General features: G+C 48.2%; 1 protein-coding gene across 2 annotated transcripts in view; it reads left to right on the top strand.

Annotated features, from left to right (window-relative positions):
* SLC22A2 (solute carrier family 22 member 2) overlaps nt 1-26,588 on the top strand; it is a 213,205-nt gene that overhangs the window by 142,571 nt on the left and 44,046 nt on the right. Inside the window, exons 5-6 of one of the 2 annotated variants that reach the window (XM_082250268.1) lie at nt 11,099-11,213; nt 24,547-24,653. The exons of the other annotated variant lie outside the window; for it this stretch is intronic. Coding sequence (XP_082106394.1) covers nt 11,099-11,213; nt 24,547-24,653 — 222 coding nt within the window. The remainder of the gene's footprint in view (nt 1-11,098; nt 11,214-24,546; nt 24,654-26,588) is intronic. 2 annotated transcript variants of the gene reach the window in all.

Below are 26,588 nucleotides of genomic sequence, written 5' to 3'. Positions count from 1 at the left end.
CAGCAGAAAACCAACAGTTTTTGTTTTCTTTGCACACAGAAAACATCCAACACGTCACCTTCAGAAGTCTTTCAGCTGACTGCTCTCCTCAACTCGCACAGCTCCAGGAGGCATTCAACTCACTGCTTCTCCTTAATGCACACAGCTCCAGGAGGCATTCAACTCACGGCTCTCCTCGCTGCTCTCAGCTCCAGGAGGCATTCAACTCACGGCTCTCCTCACTGCTCTGAGCTCCAGGAGGCATTCAACTCATGGCTCTCCTCACTGCTCTCAGCTCCAGGAGGCCTTTTTTTTTTTTTAAACAGGAGTCATCCACAATTGCCACTAAAACAGTTTATTAAAATCCAAAAAAGGTAGCATACATCGTACTCACAAAAGCATGATAATTGCACGCATGTAAGGATATTGGAACCAATCGCCTCCAGGACTACCAGGATTCTCCTATGGTGCTGGATGATGTGATGGTATCCGCATATACCTGGCTGACGCTTTTCAAGAGAGTTCCTTACATGTTTGCAATTATCATACGTTTGTGCTACCTTTTTTGGATTTTAATAACCTGTTTTAGTGGTAATGCACAAGGTTGGTGCGCCCTTCTCTTGTTGTTGGTTTTCAGTGTATTTGGATACCCTTGGTCTTGAGGGGGCAGCAAGACCTTAGGTGGTTTGTGCAAAGACCACACAAGACTACTTACCTTACACTGCTTTGGAATCGCGGGATGCCTGCCACCCAAAAGGCGACAATGGCGGCAAAATCGTGCCGCATTTGGCAAGTAACGGGAATCGCACGGCGTCCCAAGATTTGCAATGATTCGGGATCTTGGTGATTCCGGGACACCAATATGTGAACAGAGCCTTAAAGTTCTTTTAAAGTCTGTGGCGATTCATTGTATGTTAATGCGTTGTCTCTCAGTGTTTTGTCTCCAGTCTGCCCCTTATTTATTGCTACAATCCAAAGCAATAGAAGCTGTCTAGTGTCTACAGTGTATTTTTATGTACTAACCTGCTCCAAACAAACAACTAAAAAGGTAAAAAATATAGATTTTTCAGAAATTTTTTTTAGGTATGCTTTGTGAATGGAGCATATAACAAACATATAGTTGGGGCCTCTTAAATTTGACTGCTAAGGTGGAATTACACTTTAAATAGACCTTTTAAAATGCAATGAATTTGACCAAACCTAATTATGCCTAAGCTTACATTAGTGTTGAAGTAAAGGCATGTTATGATATTTAAGGCACGCGTTTTAGTTCTCTGTGTCCCTAAAGCCTGGCGCACACTACTAGTTTTTTTTTTAAGGAAAAATTACTGAAGAGCTCAGAAGGTGCCACTGTACTAACAGTCCGATGTCAGTACAGCGATATCCCCGCTGAGCTATTGTGTTCTTAAAGGGTGATGGCCCCCCACCAGAACACACCACTGATCGGATGCTGATCTGCAGACCTTTTTCAGTCATGTCTCTTCAACTGAAGCCGAGCGGGTGCTGTACAAACCAGCCGAATGTCGTTCGGTTTCTATAGCACTGGCTGATTCCACCCAATATTTGGTTTGTCTGTTCTCAGCTTAAGAGCTCCTTGGATTATTTTGTTAAATAATAAAGGGAGGTTTTTAGCCACAGGGAGTGATCAGTACTTGGAAAAAATTGAGGTTGTGAAGGCTAAAGCTGGTCATACGTGGATCGAAATCTGTGTGATCTGTGTGTAGCCCTCTCTATTTACCAGAAGCAGATAGTTAAACCAGCTTCTGTCGAATGGTCCAAAAACCAGCATTCAATCAGCCCTTGCAGCCAATGGACTGCAGCGCTGATCAGTGTAGTCTGAAAGTGAGGGGTCCTGCTTGGCTGTCAGAATGCCAAGACACATAGCGGGAAGGATTTCCTCAACCACCACGAATGTGGGGATGGGGAAATCAGTTCAGCTTGTTTTGTTCAGCCAACTGAGCCATGTATGGCCAGCTTTAGAATCCAAGGAACCCCACAGGGATCCATTTTCAGATTAACAAAGGCACTGGCTATACTTGCTGTATTGCAGCACTGTAGGTACTCTAGTCAAGGTCAGGTTCCTTTAAAGCTGAACACCAGCCTTACAAGATTCATAGGCGTGCGCACAGGGTGTGCCAGGTGTGCCTGGGCACATCCTAATCACCCCATGTGGTGCATATTCACCCTGTTTAGAGTCCTGATTTTTCACCAAAGCCCCCTTTCTGGGCTCCTAAAAAAAAAAAAATAAAAAAAAAAATTGTAAAAAATTAAAAATAATATAATGAAAATAAAACGACTGACATGGGTCACTGCCCTACTGACACCAAACTCTGCCCTACTGACACCAATCTCTGCCCTACTGACACTGTCAGTATATATATATATACATGCATGCACCTACATATGTGTTTGAGATTTGGGGTGCACACCCTAATGCAATAGGCTGTGCACACCTATGACAAGATTCAGTCTTGTAGCATTGTACAGGCTCTGTGTCTGTACTGAAAGCGCTTATTCTGATTTTACTGCCCATTGTGAGCTTCTCACAGTGTGCATTTGAAGTTGCTATAAGTCATATAGTCCCGCCTCATTTCCTGCCTAGAGGGCATCCAGCATCATCTAGTTCTAGCATCTGGCTCTTCTTCTTTACCTAGAAGGCCAGTGGAGCTAACTAGATAATTGATGTCTGTGGTTACTTACCCGAGATGGTTACTTGCCACTGGATCTGCTGAATAATGTCAGCACCAAAACCTTGGAGGGTTTGCTGGATAAACACTTGCAGACTTGCTGTCTCTAGATGCTGGCACACAGTAGGTGACCCAGGTGCTCCAGGTAACAAGGTCTGTTGATGTCCATCCTACAAAAAAATTATTTATTGCCTAAACCAAAACGCAGAGAGCTAGGAATTCATTCACATATTTAGAATACAGAAGCAGCTCTATATATTGTTCAGGAGAAAATGTTAGCCCAAAGTTAACAGTTCTATGAAAAAGTTTCCAATGTGAGAAATGTGAGTGCACCATTAAAGTGTAACTCAAGGCAAATTCCCCCCCCCCCCCCCCCATTCTTGATAGAGTAAGGGAGGGTTATAAACCCTATCAGTTTTTTTTCCACTATCTGTGTCCCATTGGGGAGATTTCCCTTTGCTTCCTGTCCCAAAGCTAAAAGTGGTTCTACATTTTTAAGGTTTTTTACCTTTATCAATTTTATGCATGAAGGTAAAAATCCATCTGAGTGCAGCAGCCCCTCACCAGCCCTGCTGTCAGTGACAGCCAGTGAGCCAATTAGAAGAGAGAGGGGGCAGATCCAAGTCACAGCTCTGTGTCTAAATGGACACGCAGAGGCAGAGCAGAAGCTCGGGAGCAAGCCTGCTTGGGTGCCCCCACAGCAAGCTGTTTGGGAGGGACCAGGGGCTGGGGACACAAAAAGAGGAGGATCAGGGCTGCTCTGTGCAAAACCACTGCACAGAGTAGGTACGTATAACATATTTGTTATTAAAAGAAAACACAAAAAAAGAGGAGTTCGCCCCATGAAAAAATTAAAAGTTAACTGCTACAAATTCTGTAGCTGCTGACTTTTAAATATTAGAACTTACCCGCGATGACAGCACCCGAAGCTTATTTTCATATTGGCTCTCGGGTGCTGCCGCCATTCAGGGTAAGGGAACCCGGCAGTGAAGCCTTTCGGCTTTACAGCTGGTTCCCTACTGTGCATGCGTGAAGAGCGCAGAGGAAGGAGAAGGAGGCCGAACTTCCGAGGGACAGCGCCGCGTCGATGTCTCCTGGAAGTGGGGAAAGGTACCTAACCAAACAATACAGAAAAATGGCCCGCGGGACTTTAAATGAGGTTGGTGCTATTGGCTGGAGATTGAATAAATACCAAATTAAATATGTAAAACAATGTATAAATTTATTATTACATTGTATAGACAAGTTAAGCAAATAATAATGACATGTAAAAAATATCACATAGCACGGCTCGATGGCCATAATGGCATAGTGTAATAGCATGTACAATATTAAACGTTGATAGATATCCTGGTGTGACCACTTGGTTGGACAATAGCCTGGATAACATGTTGATAGTTCCATGATAGTGGAATACAATACAAATTGAACTGACGCGTTTCGGGAGCTACATCTCCCTTCTTCAGAGATCTATGTATTTGGATGTATCTACAAAAGAACAATAAGTTTGAGTATATGTGAAAGGCTGTAAGGCTAAAGTTAACAATTCAAAAGGGATAATGATGATACAAAGGAGTGTGGATTACTCACAGGTTGAACTACATGGAGATTGGATTCCCGTGTAATGGTGGCGGACCGAAAGCCTGACCCGGGAGCTGAAGGGTCCCATGGAGAGCAGCCAGAGAAGGGGGGTCCGCGGTAGGTGGGTAGTGAGAGAGTGATGGGAGATTGGACCTTGCAAATCTGTTGTGTATGTGAAAGGAAGGAAAAATGATAATGATGTAGCAAAATGATGTGGATAGGGTGAGATAGAAATAGCGGTGTGATGAACAGGAGCTGATGTGGAAAGTGAAAGGGATACAGGCTGAGTAATGGAAAAAAGTGGGTGTGAAGGACAAGAAAAAGAAAAAGAAATTGAAAGGTGCCTGGGGTAGGAGTGAGTGTGCAGGGGTGGATGAGAGATGGGTAGACTCGTGGGGTGACAGGTGGCCTGGAAAGGGGAGAAGGGGAAGAAGGAGGGGGAAAGGGGAGAGAGGAGAAAGGGGTGGTGTGACATGGTGCTGACCCAAAGGAGAAAGATGCCAGGGGGAAGGTGAGATGGTGAAGAAAGGAGAGACTGAGGATGTGGTGTTAAACCTACCATGTGTCCCCAAAGCTGGCTGATGCTCCTGGGATCCTAGCGTCATGTGAGCGGGCAATGGCGGGTCCGGACAGGATCATCCGTGACCTCGTGGAGGAAGGAACGCTGAGGGCGGACCTCCCCCTCCCGCAGTTGTAGGGCACGCAGATGACGTAGCGGCGTCAGTGAGAACACTGACAAGCCACGTCAGAGGTGCAACATGGCGCCGATGTGAGGGTGGACCCGCTCGTCCCGGGTGGGGGAGGAGCGGGGACAGCAAGGGGGCGGAGCCACCCTCTTTACACATCGCAGCTCCCGGAGTCAAGACAGCCGTCGCCTGCAAGCACAAGAGCCCAATAGCCGAAGGGGATGTAGCATCAGTGTGAAATATTCACACATGAAGAAATATGAATATAAAATCAGTGAAATTGCCTAAGGATGTTAAAGAGTATATAGAAAGATGTTTCAATTGAAAAAAACCAAGGGGATATAAAACCAGGGTAGAATGTCCAGCCAGGGAAAGGAGCCAGACCATTGAGTGGGCACTTGTGGGTGTCTTCCACCCTAAATCATGAGCACAAGGGGTAATGGTCTAGTTCCCGCCCAAGCACGCCTCCATCCCAAATTAACATAACAATACAGAAAAATGGCCCGCGGGACTTTAAATGAGGTTGGTGCTATTGGCTGGAGATTGAATAAATACCAAATTAAATATGTAAAACAATGTATAAATTTATTATTACATTGTATAGACAAGTTAAGCAAATAATAATGACATGTAAAAAATATATTTATATTTATATATTTATATTCATATTTCTTCATGTGTGAATATTTCACACTGATGCTACATCCCCTTCGGCTATTGGGCTCTTGTGCTTGCAGGCGACGGCTGTCTTGACTCTGGGAGCTGCGATGTGTAAAGAGGGTGGCTCCGCCCCCTTGCTGTCCCCGCTCCTCCCCCACCCGGGACGAGCGGGTCCACCCTCACATCGGCGCCATGTTGCACCTCTGACGTGGCTTGTCAGTGTTCTCACTGACGCCGCTACGTCATCTGCGTGCCCTACAACTGCGGGAGGGGGAGGTCTGCCCTCAGCGTTCCTTCCTCCACGAGGTCACGGATGATCCTGTCCGGACCCGCCATTGCCCGCTCACATGACGCTAGGATCCCAGGCGCATCAGCCAGCTTTGGGGACACATGGTAGGTTTAACACCACATCCTCAGTCTCTCCTTTCTTCCCCATCTCACCTTCCCCCTGGCATCTTTCTCCTTTGGGTCAGCACCATGTCACACCACCCCTTTCTCCTCTCTCCCCTTTCCCCCTCCTTCTTCCCCTTCTCCCCTTTCCAGGCCACCTGTCACCCCACGAGTCTACCCATCTCTCATCCACCCCTGCACACTCACTCCTACCCCAGGCACCTTTCAATTTCTTTTTCTTTTTCTTGTCCTTCACACCCACTTTTTTCCATTACTCAGCCTGTATCCCTTTCACTTTCCACATCAGCTCCTGTCCATCACACCGCTATTTCTATCTTACCCTATCCACATCATTTTGCTACATCATTATCATTTTTCCTTCCTTTCACATACACAACAGATTTGCAAGGTCCAATCTCCCATCACTCTCTCACTACCCACCTACCGCGGACCCCCCTTCTCTGGCTGCTCTCCATGGGACCCTTCAGCTCCCGGGTCAGGCTTTCGGTCCGCCACCATTACACGGGAATCCAATCTCCATGTAGTTCAACCTGTGAGTAATCCACACTCCTTTGTATCATCATTATCCCTTTTGAATTGTTAACTTTAGCCTTACAGCCTTTCACATATACTCAAACGTATTGTTCTTTTGTAGATACATCCAAATACATAGATCTCTGAAGAAGGGAGATGTAGCTCCCGAAACGCGTCAGATCAATTTGTATTGTATTCCACTATCATGGAACTATCAACATGTTATCCAGGCTATTGTCCAACCAAGTGGTCACACCAGGATATCTATCAACGTTTAATATTGTACATGCTATTACACTATGCCATTATGGCCATCGAGCCGTGCTATGTGATATTTTTTACATGTCATTATTATTTGCTTAACTTGTCTATACAATGTAATAATAAATTTATACATTGTTTTACATATTTAATTTGGTATTTATTCAATCTCCAGCCAATAGCACCAACCTCATTTAAAGTCCCGCGGGCCATTTTTCTGTATTGTTATGTTAATTTGGGATGGAGGCGTGCTTGGGCGGGAACTAGACCATTACCCCTTGTGCTCAAGGTACCTAACAAAAGCAAGTACCTGTTCTCCCCTCCCTCTGAAAGGTGCCAAATGTGGCACCAGAGGGATGGAGGAAGCATACAAGCGGAAGTTCCACTTTTGGGTGGAACTCCGCTTTAAAACAGGAAATGAGAGGAAATCCCTCCAAAGAGAGGGAACCCCAGGGTGTTGTTAGGGTCTAGAACTATTGTCCCCATTGGAAGATTTCCCCTCTATTACTGTTCTAGTGTTAACCCACAATTTGGGACTTTTCACTTTCACTTTTGGTGATAATGATAATGGTAAACAGGACAAATAGAGAGGGTGAATCTCCCTAACGGGGGTCACAGACAGCAATAAAACCTGACAGATGTTCTTATCCCTCTCCACTCCAAACCTAAAAGCTAGAAGTTTTGCATTTGGTTATACTTCAACTAATTATGTGGTAAAACAAGTTTTAGTTCAACAATAATGAGTCCCTACTCAATAACTCATAAAATACAGATAAGAACTTGCTATTGGAGGTAAAAATGTGCAGAAACTACTAAACATTGCACAAAGATAGTAGCATATTCCTTTAATTAGACACACTGAACTTTAGACACACGTGGGTGAAAATGTTTGCCCAATTTTCTTATAGTGTGTACTAGCCTTTAGCCTCTCAGGGACTGGCTGGGTTGGATAAATAGTCATAACTACAGAGATTGATCCTCATCCACTATTTGCTGGAATAACAGGCAGGAGTAATCAACCACCAGGTTTAGGGAGAACCTGCAGAATCCTGACAATAAGATTTCAGTTCAGCTCGCTACAGCTCAGCCATAAAGCTAAATGTAGTCAGCCGAGAGCAGGGGCACTACACAAAGAATACCCAAACACGTGCAAAGAATAGAAAAGAAACAGCATTTTAGTTTGCACTCGAGTGGATGATGGAAGTTAGCAGAGCTTCACCTCATTCTCTAAGCTCTAGGGAAAATTTCCTAGCAAAGTGAATAGACACAGCAATGTCATACATGCTCCAGCATGTTTCGTCCAAAAGAACATAAAGCAGTATTAAACCCAAAAGCCAACCTTTTTTTATATTGCTGCTTACCAATTCTTAGATGTCATGGCTGTATTGATTTGCCTTTTTAGGCTTTCTTTCCTTTATTTGCTCTCCTGCAAATGTATCTATTACAGGAATTAGAAAAAAACATTTACTACTGACAGGGATGTTTGCAATGATCAGTTTTATTTTTTAAAACCTTTATCTCAAAAGAAAAAAAAAAGAATTGTAACTGCTTATATCACGTGAGCTGGAGTTTGGCTTCAAAGGAGTGTAAGGCTCGGTTCACACTACGTCGCTCCGACTTAGGGGGCGACCTGTGAAGTCGCGTGCAGCGCGACTTCGGCACGACTTGCACGGACTTCATAAAATGAATGTCTATGCAAGTTGCCTCCAGGTCGCCCCGAAGTAGTACAGGACCCTTTTTCTAAGTCGGAGCAACTTGTGTCGCTCCTATTAGAACGGCTCCTGTACTACACAATGGGAGCGTGACGGACCGCGACTTGTTAGGCTGACAAGTCGCGGTGCAAGTCGGATGAATGTGAATGCGGTCTAAATGTTCTTTAAAAAAAAAAAAAAAACAACAAACCTGTTCTACAGTATTTACCTGCTCTTTGCATTGGCACTCTGAGCTCCTCCTCTTCTCCATGTGCCACCATGGGAAGCCGCTTCCTATTGTGGCACACATGCAGGCTTGATCCAGAGCGCTGTGTGTGCTCAGCCCCACCTTCACCCCCACTCCCTCATCACTGGATTTGTTTGACAGCAGCCAATGTTCCCACTACTGAGTAACCCCGATAAGGAGGGAGAGCGAGAGCAATGATGCTGCTCTCAGGCACAGCGCTGGATCGAGTTTGGGTTCAGGTAAGTATTTAGGAGGAGCCGATGGGGGAACTGAACATAATAGTTTTTATTGCCTTAAAGAGGTTGTAAACCTCCCCAGAAAAAAAAATAAAAAAAATAAAAACCTGAAAGACAAAAGGCATAATGAGCTAGTATGCAGCGCATACTAGCTCATTACGAAATACTTACTTTAAAACGAAGCCCCCGCAGTGCTGCCCGCTCACTGTTCACACAACATCCACCTATACCCGGTCTTCCTTCCAGGTTCGCATCCTTCGGCCATCTGATTGGCCGGAGCCACGATGACGTCACTCCCACGCATGTGTGCGGGAGGCGCGGTTCATGGCACAGGGCTCTGAAGGAACGGCACGGGTGGCCATTCCTTCAGAGCGCATGTGCCAGTGATGTCTGCCTGCATGCAAAGTAAATATCTCGGAAGCGGCGCATGTTTAGGAGATATTTACTGTACCTATAGGTAAGCCTTATCATAGCCTTACCTAAAGGAAAAAAGTTACAGAGGAAGCATTACTTCCTCTTTAATGCAGAGAATGCATTAACCGGTTGCCGACCGCCGCAAGTACATATACTGCGGCGGTCAGCCCCAGCCAGGCAAAGTGACGTACCGGTACGTCACTAGCCTGGGAGCCAATAGCGGGCGAGCGCGCTGCCGGAGGCGTGCTCCTGCCTCGGCTTGTTCACGGACACCTCCGTGCGTGTGACTCACTCGCGATCGTCCGCTGTGAAGGGAGAAAGGCAGGCGGCTAATGTAAACAAAGCCGCCTGTCATTCTTCCCTGTGTAAAAGCACTGATCTAACGGTCCTGCTATGTAGGACCGTTGATCTGTGCTGTTACACACACTGCCACATCCCTGCACAGTAAGAAGCACGCCCCTAGGGACACACATAGTCACTGCATCTCTAATAAATTTAACCCCTTCCCTGCCAGTGTCATTTTTACAGTAACAGTGCATATGTATAGCACTGATTACTGTAGTAATGTCACTGGTACCCCCAAAAGTGTCAAAAACGTCAGTCAAGGGTCCGATCTGTCCGCCGCAATGTCGCAGTCCCGCAAAAATGACAAAAATCTTTCCCTTAGTTAGTATATGCAATAAATTTTGCGCAAACCAATCAAAATATGCTTATTGTGATTTTTTTTACCAAACATAGGTAGCAGAAAACAAATTGGCCAAAAATTTAAAAAATCTTGATTTTTACTTTTTTTTGGGGAATTTCATATTAAAAATGTGAAAAATATTGTTATTTTTGCAAAATTGTCGCTCTTTTTTTGATTACAGCGCATGATCAAAAAATTGCACAGGTGATTAAATACCACCAAAAGAAAGCTCTATTTGTGGGAAAAAAAGGACGTCAAATTCGTTTAGGTACAGTGTCGCAAGACGCCGCAATTGTCCGTTAAAATCACGCAGTGCCGAATCGCAAATTACCCCCTGGTCAGAAAGGGGGTAAAATCTTCCGGGGCTTAAGTGGTTAAGGTAAAAAAAACCTAGAACCTTTACAACCACTTTCAATACACTAACTACAGGTATCAGTTGGTGTATTTAAATCTGCTAGTGTTTTAACACCCCCCCCCCCCCCCGACTGACAATGCTACTGTCTGTTGTAACCCCTGTGCTCATTTATTCTGAGTGGGGGCACTCTAATACAGGAGGTGTGTTACTGGCCAGATCACCAAGTGAAAACAGAGGGGAAAGACTAAAAATAGAAAAAAATGCAGGCACTGCATCTAATGTTCGGTGAGCTATTATATTACTTTCTTAGTTTTGGGCTTATTACCACCTTAATCATGAAGAGAGAGCTTTACTTCATTTACTAAGCTCCAGGGCAAATTACCTTGTAATGTATAAGTTCTCTTGCAAAGTGATCAGCATATTTGCAAGTAGTAAATCAACCAATGCATCTATGACACCTAACCTCATCTGGGTCAGGGAGAGGAAGCACATTTAAATGGCCTCGTGTGTCCACTAGGGGGTGCATTATTTTGATGTTCAGCTTGCCCTGAAATCAGCAGGACAGCAGCAATTCTGTATTCATTAAAATTGCCAAACTATGTAAGAAGAGAGATTTGTATCTGCTACAGATCTCTGCTAAAAATTGTTTTAATGGGACATGACACCTACATTTAAAAGTTAATTTATTACAGGTGTGTTCCAGAATCACCTCGATGGCTCCTATCCCAAAACCAGAATGATAAAGCCAAAGAAATTATTGAGCAGATTGCTAAGAAGAATAATAAACCTATACCCAATACGTTAGAGGTGAGTATCTCAGTTCGTTTGGCATTGTGAAGACACACATAGTTTAAGCTTGCCGTATGGTGTCATGCCCCATGTTATGTAACTGTTGAATGGTGGAGTCACTAATGAAATTCTAGCATTTGACCGTTGAATGACATGTGGCAGGCTTAGTAATGAGAGGGGGTGCAGCCTAATTTGTTTTTTTCCCCCCCCCCCAATATTTTTTTTAATAAGGTTCTTCAAAAAGGAAGAGTACAAAAAAAATAAAAAATAAATAAATAACAAGTCCTGTTTCGCATTAGAACATCCAGTGGAGGATCACTTAAGGGGTTACATTGACATAACAGAAGTCATACTTAAACGGGAACAATAAATGTGGTATTGCAGCAAATTACACAGTAGAGATATTGTCCCCCCCATCAGACACCCCATCTGGGAACAAACTGTGTCTTAGGGTGGGAGGCAACCCAAATAAAATAAAAAAGAAGGGTAACAAGCAATTTCAATCTTACACACCAAAGGAAATGAAGGGAAAGTAACAAATCAATGAAACAGGAAGAATTATGCAACTTGAACCTATATTTCTGGTCCTCCACATGGACACAAGGCCAAGCAACCACAAATACCTATTTAACAATGAGCGTACTGCCTGTCAGGTGCATAGGGTTGCCACCTCATCCCTTTAAACCAGGACACATATGAATTACACACGTTCTGAGGCTAATATAATGCACATAAGGCCCCTTTCACACGGGCGATCTGATCCGATCCGCCTGACGGTTTTTCAGGCGGACCTGATCGGATTGTCTATGCATCCCTATGGGGCAGTGGGTGTCAGCAGAGACATCTCCATTGACACCCACAGCTATCCGATCTGATCCTGTCCGTGAAATCTGGATGGATGGAAACCCTATTTTCCATCTGTCTGGAGGATCGGATGGGATCGGATGAAAACAGACAGGCGGTCTGTTCTCATTCGATCTCCCCATAGAGGACAGCAGTGATCTGACATCTCCGTCTCTGCACACAGAGCGGAGATGGAGCTGTCATCCACCTGCTCAGCAGGGATCGGCGGATCGATCCCCCGTTGAGCAGAAGGGGCCTTATGTGCATTATATTAGCCACAGAACCTGTGTAATTAATGTGTGTCCTGGTTTAAAGGGATGAGGTGGCAACCCTACAGGTGCAGTGTGCAGAACCTAACAGGTTAGTTCACCTTTTTAAAAAAAATGAAAAAAAGTGAACTGTTTGTTAGGATCCCATTGGGAGCCCGGCTCTTTGCCAATCAGCCTCTCTGAACTGGAACTGCCACATTTCACGGTGATAGGAATACCACTACTAAATGTTTCATTATCGGGGGGCGTGGCCGGGATGTGAAGCCGAGCAGACGTGTGAAGCCGGAGCTCCGATCCTGATCTCATCCTTTTCTACCTTTGAGCTACCCGATCATCCTCGGCACCCCCTTTTTCCACCCTGGGTCCCCCTAAGAAGACGAGCGGCAAGCAGCGAGCCCCTCCGATAGCTCCCGGGAGGCTCCGTTCTTCGGCTGCGTCCGCTTCTTCTCCCGGTCCCCAGAGGCCGCCGGCGGCCATCTTGGACACGAGGCCTCCTCTCTCCAGCATGTCGGTCAGCACCCAGACGGAGTCGGGCCCCGGCCGACCACAGGATCCATCTCCATCGGACATCCTGGAGGCGATTAAGGCATGTAAGGATACCCTGACTGTTAAAATCGATTATTTGGCGACGGATATCAGCCTTATTAGACATGACTTGGACAAGTTCCGCTCTCGGGTGTCTGAGGCGGAGGATCGCATCTCCCGCCTGGAGGACAATTCCAGAGAGGACTCCAGGGACATCCATGCCTTACAGTTGCAGGTGAAGGCTCTCCAGGACAGGGCGATTGACACCGAAAATCGCCTGAGGCGCAACAACATCCGCATCCTGGGGTTGCCGGAGCGGGCTGAGGGCTCCAAACCTGCCGAATTTGCGGAGGCCTTCCTCCCCAAGCTGCTGGATTTGCCTGACATGCCGCCAACCTTCGTGGTGGAGAGGGCACACAGGGTTCCCCCGACCCCCCCCCGCTCCGGGGGCGCCTCCCAGGCCATTCCTGCTGCGGCTGCTCAACTACAGGGACCGGGACAGACTTTTGGCGGCGGCTCGTTCCAAGAAAGAACTCCGCTATGAGGATGCCCGAATTATGCTGTTCCCGGACTACTCGCAAGAAGTGCAACGACAACGCCGCCAATTCACCGACATCCGCAAGCGTCTCCGCGATCTCGGCATCAAATACAGCCTCCTCTATCCGAGCAGACTCCGGGTAATCGACGGTGATCGCACCCGGTTCTTTGACACCCCGGAACAGGCGGCTTCCTGGCTGGACGTTCGTTGATCCGTGCTGCCTCCTGGGCCCGAGCAACGCAAGTATCCATCCTGTTTTCGTTGTGGCCCTCCCTGGGACTGGATTTCTCCCTTATCTGTCCCCCTGCCTTGCCCTCCTGCCCCGGTCCCCTGCCTGCCCCCCCACATCTCCTATTTCGTACCTTGAGAATTGCCTTTACCCATTCCTGATGTACTCTGGGTAGCTCACTGTTAAGGAGCTGGCTTCGGGACGTTGGATTGTGCTGTGACATTTGGTTTTCCCCATTTTTTTTCTTTTTTTCTTCTGCTGACCCTTCCGCCCCTGGTGCTGCCCCCCCCCCCGGCCACTCACTCAGGTTCCCCCCCTTGTTTTTGTTCCCCCCTGCCCCTCACTTCCGTGCTCTATGCTATAGCTCTCGCGGGAGCTCTGGTTCCAATGACGTTGTTGTTTTTTGGGGTACAGGCCGGCCCCAGCTCCCCCCGGGGGCCTTGGTTCCCCCCCCCGGTTCCTTTTTTCTTTTTGTGGGGGATGCTGGGGTTTGGCAGGATAGGCACTACGTGCCTGGGTAATGTTGTTGTTCACTTCTGTGTTTTAGTGTTCATTGTTCTGTGTTTGTGTGTGCGGTGCTTGGGTTCGACTGGTCTTGCTGCTCCCCAGATGCTACGGCAGGCCCCCGCGGGGTCCCTCCCCACCTTCACCCTAGCTGTTTGTTATGGCCTCCCGTGACTCCCAGTCCTTCTCCGTCATCTCCTGGAATGTCAGGGGCCTTAACTCTAAATTTAATAGGGCTCTGATGTTTCAATACCTGTCCTCCCGCAAGCCTTCTATAGTGATCCTTCAAGAGACGCATCTGGTGGGAAGCAAGCTACAGTCCCTCAAAAAGCCGTGGGTTCACAAATCATTTCATGCTTCTTACTCTAGCTACGCCCATGGAGTCTCGGTGCTGATCCGCAAAACCTTGCCTTGTGAGGTGGAGGCGGTCCACACGGACCCCATGGGCCGCTATGTTGTTTTGGTCCTCACCATGTGGCACTGTAGATATGTGTTGGTGGGCATATATGTTCCTCCTCTGTTTAAGTCTGATATTCTCTACACTGTGTTGGATAAGGTCTCCCCTTACTGCCCTGCGAAATTGCTGTTTCTGGGGGATTTCAATGCCATTCTCTCCCCTGCTCTGGACAGGCCTTCACCCCCTAAATCCTTTTCAGAGGATCTGCTGCATTGGTCGGAGGCTGCTGGGGTGCGGGAGGTCTGGCGTTGGAAGCACCCGGACCAGAGAGGTTATTCATGTTTCTACTCTTCTTACAAAACCTCCTCCAGAATTGACCTGGCGTTTGCCAACTCCCTGGCGTTATCCGATGTGGCGACGGCGAAGTACTTACCGGCGGGTCTGTCTGACCACTGCCCCTTGGAGCTCACCCTCCGCTCTGGCGCGGCCCGTTCGGCCTCCATGTGGCGTTTGGGCTCCCAGTGGGTGGAACAACCGGAGGTCGCCTCTCGGATCCCGCCGGTTCTGGAGGACTACTTGAAGAATAATGCCGACACGTCCTCCCCTGGGCTGGTTTGGGACGCGTTTAAAGCTTATACTAGGGGCCAATATATGTCTATCATTAAAGCGGTTAAGGTACAGCAGGCCGCGGAGCTGACTCGCCTGGAGGGGGGGGGGGTGGAGGGGGCCACTGCCGCGTACGGCCTGGACCCTTCTGCCTCAAACTTTGAGGCGTTGCAGGCGATGAAGCGAGACCTCCATCTTCACATGTCCGAGGTCACGAGGTTGTCCATGTATCGCTCTCGACAATCCTTTTTTGAGCAAGGGGATAGGAATGGTAGGTTTCTGGCGATGATATCCCAGCATGATGCCCCCCTGACGGTGGTCCCGGAGCTCACTTCTCCCGCGGGGGATCCCCTCACCGCTCCCGAGGACATCATAGCTGCCTTTCGCTCATATTATAGCGCCCTCTACACCACTACCCTTCCCCCAGACTTTCGACCGACTGATTTGGACTCCCTTCTGGACCCCGTGGCCCTGGGCTGGCTCTCTGATTGCGAGAGGGAATGGCTGGTGAAACCCATCACATCTGAGGAGGTCCTGGCTTTTCTCTCGACTATTCCGGGAGGCAGGGCTCCGGGTCCAGACGGTCTCCCCGTGGACTTTTATAAGGCCCACTCTGGACTCTTAGCCCCTCTACTGGCTTCGACGTTCACCAGGTGTCTTGCGGAGGGGTCTCTCCCTCCCTCGATGGCTGAAGCGCATGTTGTTCTTATCTATAAGCCCCCTAAGGACCCGAAGCTGTGCGCTTCTTACCGACCTATAGCGCTGCTCAACACAGACCTAAAGATCCTGACCAAACTACTGGCTATCCGCCTGCAGCCCTTGCTCCCCTCTGTGGTAGACCAATTCCAGACTGGCTTTATGCCTCATAGGTCCACAGACGTTAACCTCCGCAGACTGTATACCAACCTCCAGGCGCAACATGTCAATGTGGGTTCCAGAGTGGTTGCTTCACTGGATATCGAAAAAGCTTTCGATTCGGTGGAGTGGCCCTTTGTCACGTACCTGATCCGAGGCCGAGATGCAGAGAGGGCTCCCCTTGCGGCTGAGTGCGACACACCCCTGGGGTTGAGACAGAGGGTGTAGCGCCCACAGAAGCACTGGTTGCCAGCAGGGTCCTGATGGTGAACAGGCGGTCTCTAGCAGAGTGCTGGGCAGGAATACACCGGACAGTCCAAGGAGGAACCAGGAACAACCAGGCAGTAGGTGTAAGACCGGCCGGGGGTCAAACACAGGAAGCTGCAACAGGTGCAAGCCAAAGGTATGTTAGGAAAGCCAGAAGCAGACAAGTCCGTGGGGAAGCCAAGATCAGGTACTGGAGGGCAGGTAGACAGGAAGCAAGTCCGTGAGCCAAGCCGAGATCAGATAACAGGAGAGCCAAACTGGAGCAGGGATGGTCAGACGAAGCCGAGGGTCAAAGCCAGGAGAGAGAGCAGACAGGTCAGGAACAAGCCGGGTCAAACTAGAATCCAGGAAGTAGCAATGCACAGGAAACAGGAAGAGCTGAAGACAATCCAGCAATCTGATGGGCTGAGCAGAGCCCTTTTATAGGCCAGTGAATTAGTCTATGGCCTGAGTCCATTGCGGCCATGGGAAGTACTGGAAAGTTGCCAGTTTGCAGCACAGCCATTTCACTGACAATGAGTCTATGGCCTGAGTCCATTGCGGCCATTGGAAGTACTGGCAGAGTCGCCAGTTGCAGCATGGCTGTTTCTCTGACAGTGCCCCCCCCCCAAGGGGCAGCCTCCGGATGCCCAACCGGGCCACGCTTCCCGGGAATCTCCTGTGGAATTCCTGTACCAGCCTGGGGGCATGCAGGTTACTAGCGGGTTCCCAGGAATTGTCTTCAGGGGGGTAACCTTTCCATTTAATAAGATACTGAGTTTGTCTCCCTTTCTTTCGGCAATCCAGTATGGACTCAACTTCAAATTCTGTCTCCCCTTCGATTGAGACAGGAGGTGGAGGTAGCTCGTCTCTCCCAGGAAATGGACTGGGGACAACTGGTTTGAGCAAGGAGATGTGAAAAACTGGGTGTACCTTAAAGGAGTCGGGAAGTGCCAGCTCAAAAGCCACAGGATTGATCACCCTCTTGACTTCAAACGGACCAATGAACCTTGGCCCGAGCTTCTTGGATGGGCATGAGAGTTTAAGGTTTAAGGCTGACAGCCAGACTTTGTCTCCAATCTTGAGATTCGGACCCTTCTTTCTTTTACAGTCATGAAACCGTTTATAGTCCTCCTGGGCTTTACGCATGGCTTCCTGTAGGGTTTGATAGTTGGTTTGAATGAAGCTGATCCGATCTTGGACAGCAGGAACTGATGCTTCCGGAAGGGTGTTAGGCAGAAAGGAGGGATGAAATCCATAATTTGCCCAGAAAGGGGACTGGTTGGTGGATGCATGAAGAGAATTGTTGTAAGCAAATTCCGCACAGGGGAGGAGCGAGACCCAGTCGTCTTGGGAACAGGTGCAAAAGCATCGTAAGTATTGTTCTAGAGTTTGATTAGTCCTCTCTGTTTGCCCATTGCTCTGAGGATGGTATGCAGAAGAAAGAGAAACTTCAATGGACAGGGATTTACAGAGATCCCTCCAGAACCTGGAGGTAAATTGCACTCCTCTATCTGAGACAATGTTGTCTGGAAGGCCATGTAGCCTGACTATCTCCTTTATGAATATGTTGGCTGTGTCCAGGGCTGAAGGTGTGCCAACCATGGGTAGAAAATGGGCCATTTTGGAAAGGCGATCCACTACCACCAAGATGGTGGAAAATCCTTCTGAAGGGGGTAGTTCAACAATAAAGTCCATAGATATGTTTTTCCAGGGTTGCTCAGGAATGGGAAGTGGTCTTAGCAAACCCCAAGTCTTGGTACTTGACCCCTTGTTACGTTGGCAGATGGTACAAGAGCCGATGTAATCCTTGCAATCCTGCCCAAGGTTGGGCCACCAAAAAGAGCGTTGGATAAGCTCTGAGGTCTTCCGCACCCCAAAATGCCCAGCAAGTTTACTGTCATGAAATATTTTAAGAACTTGAGGTCTTACTTGGGCAGGGACAAAGATTTTATCCTGATGCCACAGCAACCCTTCCTGTTTTTTCAGGGAGGGTACTTCAGGATCCAAGCAAAGGGCTGAGGCCTGTCGGATTGCCGTCATCAGGTCAGGCTGGATAAGGAGAAAATTATGGGCAGAAAGGATGGTATCAGGTTCTGCTGTTTCTGGGGTATCTGGAAACATCCGGGAGAGAGCATCTGCTTTCCCATTCTTGGAGCCAGGTCGATAAGAAATATGGAAGTTAAACCTGGAGAAAAACAGCGCCCATCTGGCTTGTCTGGGTCTCAACCGTTTGGCAGTCCTGAGGTACTCCAAGTTCTTGTGGTCCGTGAAGATCATAATAGGATGAGTGGCTCCTTCCAATAGATATCTCCACTCTTCTAGTGCAAATTTAATGGCCAACAGTTCTCGGTCGCCAACGTCATAATTCTTCTCCGGAGGTGACATTTTCCTAGAAAAGAAGGCCACAGGATGTAGGAGAGATTTGGGCCCTTGACGTTGCGACAGGATTGCCCCGGTGGCCACTTCCGAGGCATCGACCTCCAACACATAGGGCAGAGCCGGATCAGGGTGTTGTAGGACAGGTGCAGAAATAAACAGCTGTTTAAGTTTGTCAAATGCCACTTGGGCCTCCTGAGACCACAGAAAGCGGGACTGATGGCGGGTTAACTGGGTGATGGGGGAGATGATGGAAGAAAAATTTTTCACAAAACGCCTGTAAAAATTAGCAAAGCCCACGAATCTCTGAACACCTTTCTTGTCACAAGGAGCAGGCCAATCTAGGATCGCTTTCACTTTTTGTGGGTCCATAGCGATCCCATCTGTGGAAATAATGAGTCCCAAAAACTGAATGGACCCCTTTTCAAAGTCACACTTCTCTGCCTTGGCATAGAGTCCGTGTTTTCTCAAGGTAGAAAGGACTTTAACGTGAACCCGATGGAGTTCCAGTGAGGCAGAAAAAATGAGGATATCGTCAAGGTATACGATGACGAAGTGGTCAAGAAACTCCCGAAAGATATCATTTACCAGGTGCTGGAATGTGGCTGGGGCATTACACAGGCCGAAGGGCATGACAAGGTATTCATAATGTCCAAAACGAGTTCTGAATGCGGTCTTCCACTCATCTCCCTCCCGTATCCGGACAAGGTTATAAGCTCCCCGCAGGTCTAACTTGGTAAAGAGCTGGGCGGTCCGGAACCTCTGGAAGAGTTCGGGGACAAGGGGGAGCGGATACCGGTTTTTGATAGTGACCTTATTCAGCTCTCTATAGTCCACACAGGGTCTCAAGGTGCCATCTTTCTTTTCTACAAAGAATATACCAGCACCTGCAGGAGAAGAAGATGGGCGAATAAACCCCTTTTTCAAATTTTCATCAATATAGACCCGTAGGGCCTCCAGTTCCTTTTCAGAAAGGGGGAATATCCTTCCAAACGGGATCTCGGCCCCGGGAAGCATTTCTATAGGGCAATCGTAAGGCCGATGGGGAGGAAGGACCTCGGCTTTTTTCTTGTCAAAGACGTCCCTGAAGTCCTGGTAAGCAGGTGGGATATCCAGGAGTGGCTCAGGTGTTGGTTGAACAGACAAGCAACTAGCAGGCCCACTAGGTCTTTGAGGGAAGCAATGCTGCTGACAGTAGGCAGAAGAAAAGTTGAGTTCCTTCTTGGCCCAATCAATTTGGGGGTTATGGGCTTGCAGCCAAGGAAGTCCCAGTATGACGGGAAACATGGGGGAACAAAGGGCATCAAAACGGATGAACTCCTGATGACCGGAGTCTGCTGTGGTGAGGATGGGTCCAGTCTCTAGGATAACTGGTCCGGAACTGGGTAGGGACCCATCGGCGAGATGAACCTCGAGCCTTTGTGTCTTAGGGATAAGAGGAATATGGAGTCTCTTGGCCAAAGAAATGTCCAGAAAACAGCTGCAGGCCCCAGAGTCAACGATGGCTCGAAGTTGGACCTCCCCTTCCGCCACCTGTAAGGAGACCGGGAGAATAAGGTGAGAGAGCGAAAGCTCAGAAACTCGGCAGTTAAATGGGGGCTGAGAGTAAGGCTTACTGGGTCTCACGGGGCAGTTCCGAAGAAAATGTCCAGCCCCGCCGCAGTAGAGGCATAGGTTGGCCTGCCGACGACGTAGTCTCTCATCAGGAGTCAGGGAGGAACGGACCAGGCCCAGCTGCATAGGTTCCCCTTCAGATGCTCCCATGGGGGAAGAGACAGGAGGTGCAGGTGGAGCAGAAGAGATCTTTGGAAGCATGCAGGTAGGCTGGAATGTTTGGAGACGCTCCGAGCGTCGCTCCCGCAGACGTCTATCAAGTTGAATGGCGAGTTGTATGAGACCCTCAAGGGTAGCGGGGGTCTCCCCTCGAGCCAGCTCATCTTTTAATGTCTCAGAAAGTCCTTGGCGAAACTGATACTTGAGGGCAGCCTCATTCCAATCAGTGTCAGCGGACCATTTACGGAATTCAACCGTGTAGTCCTCCACTGGGCGCTTGCCCTGTAGCAGGGAGTGTAGGGCGACCTCTTCGGTGGCCGTGCGCTGGGGGTCGTCGTAAAGCTGAGCCATAGCCTCAAAGAATGTGTCCACAGAGTCCAGAACAGGGCTCTTCTGTTCCATTAAGTTATGAGCCCAGGTTTGGGGTCCTTCAGACAGCAAAGAGATGATGAACCCCACTTTCACAGAGTCCAGAGAAAAGGTCCGGGGTTGCAAGGCCAAGTATAGCAAGCAGGCGTTCTTAAAGGCCCTGAACTTCTTTCGATATCCAGAAAATCGCTCAGGCGTGGGTACTCGTGGTTCAGGAGGCGGGACTAGCATGGAATGGGCGGAGCTAGCGTGTCCTTGTGGTAACGGGGAAGAAGAGGTGCTGGCAGGCGATTGATTGGAGTCTGTAGGAGGCGAAACGGCCAGGTGTTGCAGGCGACCTTCCAACTGGAAATAACCCTCCTGGAGTCTTTGCACTGCCTGAGTGAGGGCGGTGACTTGCTGGCACAAAGCCTCAATTGGGGAAGCACCTCTGTCGGCCTCTGACATGGCTGGATTGTACTGTCACGTGCCTGATCCGAGGCCGAGATGCAGAGAGAGCTCCCCTTGCGGCTGAGTGCGACACACCCCTGGGGTTGAGACAGAGGGTGTTGCGCCCACAGAAGCACTGGTTGCCAGCAGGGTCCTGATGGTGAACAGGCGGTCTCTAGCAGAGTGCTGGGCAGGAATACACCGGACAGTCCAAGGAGGAACCAGGAACAACCAGGCAGTAGGTGTAAGACCGGCCGGGGGTCAAACACAGGAAGCTGCAACAGGTGCAAGCCAAAGGTATGTTAGGAAAGCCAGAAGCAGACAAGTCCGTGGGGAAGCCAAGATCAGGTACTGGAGGGCAGGTAGACAGGAAGCAAGTCCGTGAGCCAAGCCGAGATCAGATAACAGGAGAGCCAAACTGGAGCAGGGATGGTCAGACGAAGCCGAGGGTCAAAGCCAGGAGAGAGAGCAGACAGGTCAGGAACAAGCCGGGTCAAACTGGAATCCAGGAAGTAGCAATGCACAGGAAACAGGAAGAGCTGAAGACAATCCAGCAATCTGATGGGCTGAGCAGAGCCCTTTTATAGGCCAGTGAATTAGTCTATGGCCTGAGTCCATTGCGGCCATGGGAAGTACTGGAAAGTTGCCAGTTTGCAGCACAGCCATTTCACTGACAATGAGTCTATGGCCTGAGTCCATTGCGGCCATTGGAAGTACTGGCAGAGTCGCCAGTTGCAGCATGGCTGTTTCTCTGACACCCTTCCTGTGGGAGACTCTCAGAAGGATGGGGTTCCCCCTGCTCTTCATTGAGTGGTTGAAAATCATTTACAGCTCACCGGTGTCGGCTATTCGTTTGGGGGGCCAGCTGTCGTCTTGGTTTGCTCTGTCCAGGGGCACGAGGCAGGGCTGCCCTCTCTCCCCGGCCCTGTTCGCCATTGCTATGGAGCCGGTGGCGGAGGCCCTCCGCATTTCCCCGCTGGTTCGGGGCCTGCGGATTGCCAGGCTGGAGGAGAGGGTGGCCCTGTACGCTGACGACCTGCTGTTATTCCTGAATGATGCCGACTCTTCGCTCACGGGTGCCTTACATGTCCTGGAGGCCTACTCTCGGGTAACCGGGCTGAAGGTCAACTGGTCCAAATCGCAGCTGTTGGCGATTGACCAGGGGGCCCGACGCTCGGCGCCGCCCGATATTCAGCTACAGTGGGTAGATGTGTTGGTGTATCTGGGAGTTAGGGTCTCTAGGGTCGCTGACGACTTTGTCGCTCTCAACCTGGAGCCGGTGGTGGCGGCGCTCAGGACCAAGCTGAAGGCATGGGAGAACTTGCCCCTTTCCCTTCTGGGCCGGGTTAACCTGGTCAAGATGAAAGTGCTGCCCAAATTTACGTACCTCTTCCGACACTCCCCGCAATGGATACCAAAGTCCTTCTTTGCTTCCCTGAATAAGCTGTTCTCCTCCTTTTTGTGGGGTCCCCGCCCTCCAAGATATAAACTTTCCACCCTTATGCGCCCCCCCTCACAGGGGGGCCTAGCTTTCCCTGATTGCCACAAATATTTTCTAGCCTCCCAGCTGGTGTCTGCGGCTTGGTGGCTGAACCCCGACCTGCATAACTCGGCGGTTGCGGTGGAGGCAGCGGTGCTTGGGTCCGTGGAGGCGCTCACTCATCTGTTGTTTCGGGGTCCTAGGGCCCCGCATGGTCTCACGACCTCCATGGTTACGGTCCTGCGGGCATGGAAATCTGGTTTGCAGCTAGAGGGCTACCCGGGCTCTGCTGTCTCCCCCAACGCACCTCTGTGTTATAATCCCAACTTGCCGCATCTCTGCTCCCTCCCGGACCCAGCGGTGTGGATGAAGTACCATGTTAAGAACCTTTCAGACATCTCCCCTGACCTCTCCTTTCCCCCCCTTCAATTTTTCGTGGATTCCTTCCATGTACCACCCTCCATGGTTTTCCGCTACCTACAGCTCTCCCATGCCTTCAAGTCCCAGTTTCCACCCGGGGGTTCCCAGGTAGTGCAGTCAGATCTTGAGCGGGTTTTGCGGCACGACTGCTCTGAACGAGCGATGTCGACCCTTTACGCGCATCTTCTCCGGGTTCATTCTCCGGAGCTCTCTGGTCTCCGCGCTCGGTGGACCAGGGACGTCCCGGATCTGGACCAGGAGGACTGGATAAACATGTGGGAGGTTCCGTTCAAGATGTTGGTCTCACTCAGGGATAGACTTATTCAATTCAAAATTGCACACAGAGCCTACCTCACCCCGCATAGGTTACATAAAATGCACGCCTCCCAGTCGCCGGAGTGCTGGCGCTGTGGCCAGGCCCCGGGTGACTTCCTTCATATATTCTGGACCTGTCCCCACCTCTCTACCTTCTGGTCCGGGGTGCTACACATGATTGCAGAGGTCTCCTCCATCTCGCTAGATCCCTCCCCGAGAATATGTTTACTCGGTCTACTGGATGATCTGGTGTCTCGGGTGGCGGACCGCACGTTGCTCGATTTATTATTGTTTTATGCCAGGAAATCCATTGTGCTCCACTGGCGACAGCGCTCCCCTCCCACGGTTCAGCAATGGAGGACCCTGGTGAATTCAGTCCTCCCCTTATACAAAGACACATATGTGCACAGGGGTTGCCGGAAAAAGTTTGATAGGGTGTGGACTCGGTGGCTCTCCGATCCCCCCACTGTCCTGGGTGGGGGAGGCGGGTCTCGCCTTCCGTCTTAGGCGGATGGCGCCGCTCGCCTTGGGGTGTTATGGGACTCTGTGATGTTTGGGGTTGGCCAGTATTAAGCATGGGCCCTGCTGATGAGTTTTGGTGAAGAACTCCTATTGTTTTATAGTATCTGCTGTGTCTCTCAGGGCTGTTGTGTATGCCTTTCACTTGGTTTGTAATATACTTGCCCTTCCCTTTGGACCCCTGCGCGGGTGCCGTGTTTCATTATGTATGTAATGCTGCTAGCTCGTATCTGGTCTGAACCTGAGCACCAATGTTTGTAGTTGTTGTTTTCTTTTGCAAACTTCAATAAAAAAGATTTAAAAAAAAAAAAATGTTTCATTATCCACTGCAGCCAATGGTAAAAAAACATGCAAAAAAAGCATTAAATACCGCAAAATAAAGTTAACGCATGCGTTATGTAACACGAACGTAACATGAATTAATAATTTTTTTAAAATAACACGTGTTCATTCACCACTGATGTTCTTGTTGTATTTTAAATTTAGTGATTGAACCCACAGTTCCTAAAGTGTTTTCCAAATATTCATGCTATTTAAGATTCTATAGGTTGCAGAGCAATATCTTACAGCCTTCTTTCGTAAGTTTCGACAAAAACAAAACTGAGTGATAAAAAGTTGATTTTATGTAAGTGACCTTTTTGTTTTTTAATTACAGAGTCTAACTGCAAATGAAGACACTGGTGATAAACAAGTTCCCTCTTTCAAAGACCTTGTCAGAACTCCCCAGATAAGAAAACACACTTTCATCTTAATGTACATCTGGTATGATACATTTTTCTGTATAATCGATTTGTAAATTTATCTGTAAAATAGATTTGTACATTTCTACAGAATCCTTTAGCAGCAGATATAAAAACGTTACTTTATTTTACATAGCTAAATTATATTAAAAATTGTCTGATACCGGACATAACTTTTGCAGTTTTGGTCCAGATGAAGGAAAAATACAAATCTTTAGGCAACTACACCAAACTACAAGGGAAAAAAAAACACCCAAAGGCAATTGGCTCAATGTCCTGGGTCAAAATGATAACTTGTGGCCAGAATTTTTGTTACAAACTTCAAGAAAAGAATCCAATTTTAGTTTCTATCATTGATTTGCCATTTATTTTTAAAGCATTCCACAGCTTAACCGCTTGCCGACCAGCCGCCATAGTTTTACTGCGGCAGGTTGGCTCTGTCCTGTGAAATGACGTTCCTGTACGTCGCTTCGTGGGACAACTAGCGGGGTGCGCATGCATGCCCATTGGCCACAGGGGGAGCTAATCAACACACCCGCGATCGCAACCCTTTTGAGACAGAACGGCGGTCTACAGTTGTAAACACAGCAGACCGCTGTTCTATCTGTTATGAACACAGGGATCCTGTGTTCCTCTTATATAAGAATACAGTTCTCTGTGTTCATTTAACCCTTTGATCACCCCTAGTGTTAACCCCTTCCCTGCAAGTGTCATTAGTACAGTAACAGTGCATTTTTTTAGCATTGATTTCTGTAGTAATGTCACTGGTCCCCCCAAAAGTGTCAAAAACCTCAGTTAGGTGTCCGATCTGTCCACCGCATTGTGGCAGTCCCGCTAAAAAACGCTAATCGCCACCATTACTAGTAAAATAAATAAAAATAACATAAATCTTTCCCCTAGTTTGTAGACTAGGGGAATAACTTTTGCGCAAACCAGTCAATATACACTTATTGGGATTTTTTTTACCAAAAATATGTAGCAGAATAAAAATTGGCCTAAAACGATGAAAATTTGATAATAATAATTAATTAATAATAATAATTATTTTTTTTAACAGAAAGTAAAAAATATATACATTTTTTTCAGAATTGTTGCTCTTATTTTGTTTATAGTGCAAAATAAAAATCACAGAGGTGATCAAATACCACCAAAAGAAAGCTCTATTTGTGGGAAAAAAAGGACATTTTATTTGGGCACAGTGTCACATGACCGCGCAATTGTCCATTAAAGCAGGTCCGTTGCTACAAGGCAGGCAAACCAAGCAATTGCTTGGGGCCCCAAGACAACGACTGGTTAAGAATAAATGCAACAACACTGTGTAAGGCTGTGAGCGCCCCTTTGATCGTCAATGCAGTAAAGTGCAATGACACTGTTATCTGGATCTCCCTCAAGGGGCCCCTCTCTGCCTCAACAGGTATGTAAAAAGTCTGATAAGATCTGCAGACACAAGAGAGATCCCTGGCCTACCAGCTAGACTTTATGCAGAGTATGGGCCAGCCCATGGACAGTGCAGACTGACAGCTCCTACTGTATACAGATAGCAGGGCTCTAAATGCAATTAAAATTCCTGCAGCCGGTGTGGATGAGTGAGGAGCAGATAGCATCAGGGTGAGTAGCTGCTAGGACCCTCTGCTTCTACATCTGCAGAGTGCCGACAGGTCTGAAAACTTCTTTCTTTTTTTTTTCTATCTCCCTTTTAATCTTAGTCTTCCTATGTCTCTTTTTGCTTATCTGTCCCCCTCCTCTCTCTCTCTCCTTTCTTTATTATATCTATCTATATCAGATAGATAGATAGATAGATAGATAGATAGATAGATAGATAGATAGATAGATAGATAGATAGATAGATAGATAGATAGATAGATAGATAGATAGATAGATAGATAGATAGATAGATAGATAGATAGATAGATAGATAGATAGATAGATACTTAAACTGTATGGCTATGCTGTGGTT

Source organism: Pelophylax lessonae, assembly GCF_965119305.1.
Source record: "Pelophylax lessonae genome assembly, chromosome: 3".
NCBI lineage: Eukaryota > Metazoa > Chordata > Amphibia > Anura > Ranidae > Pelophylax > Pelophylax lessonae.
Note: the sequence above shows the minus strand (reverse complement) of the source record. Positions and strands in the feature narration are given on the sequence as shown.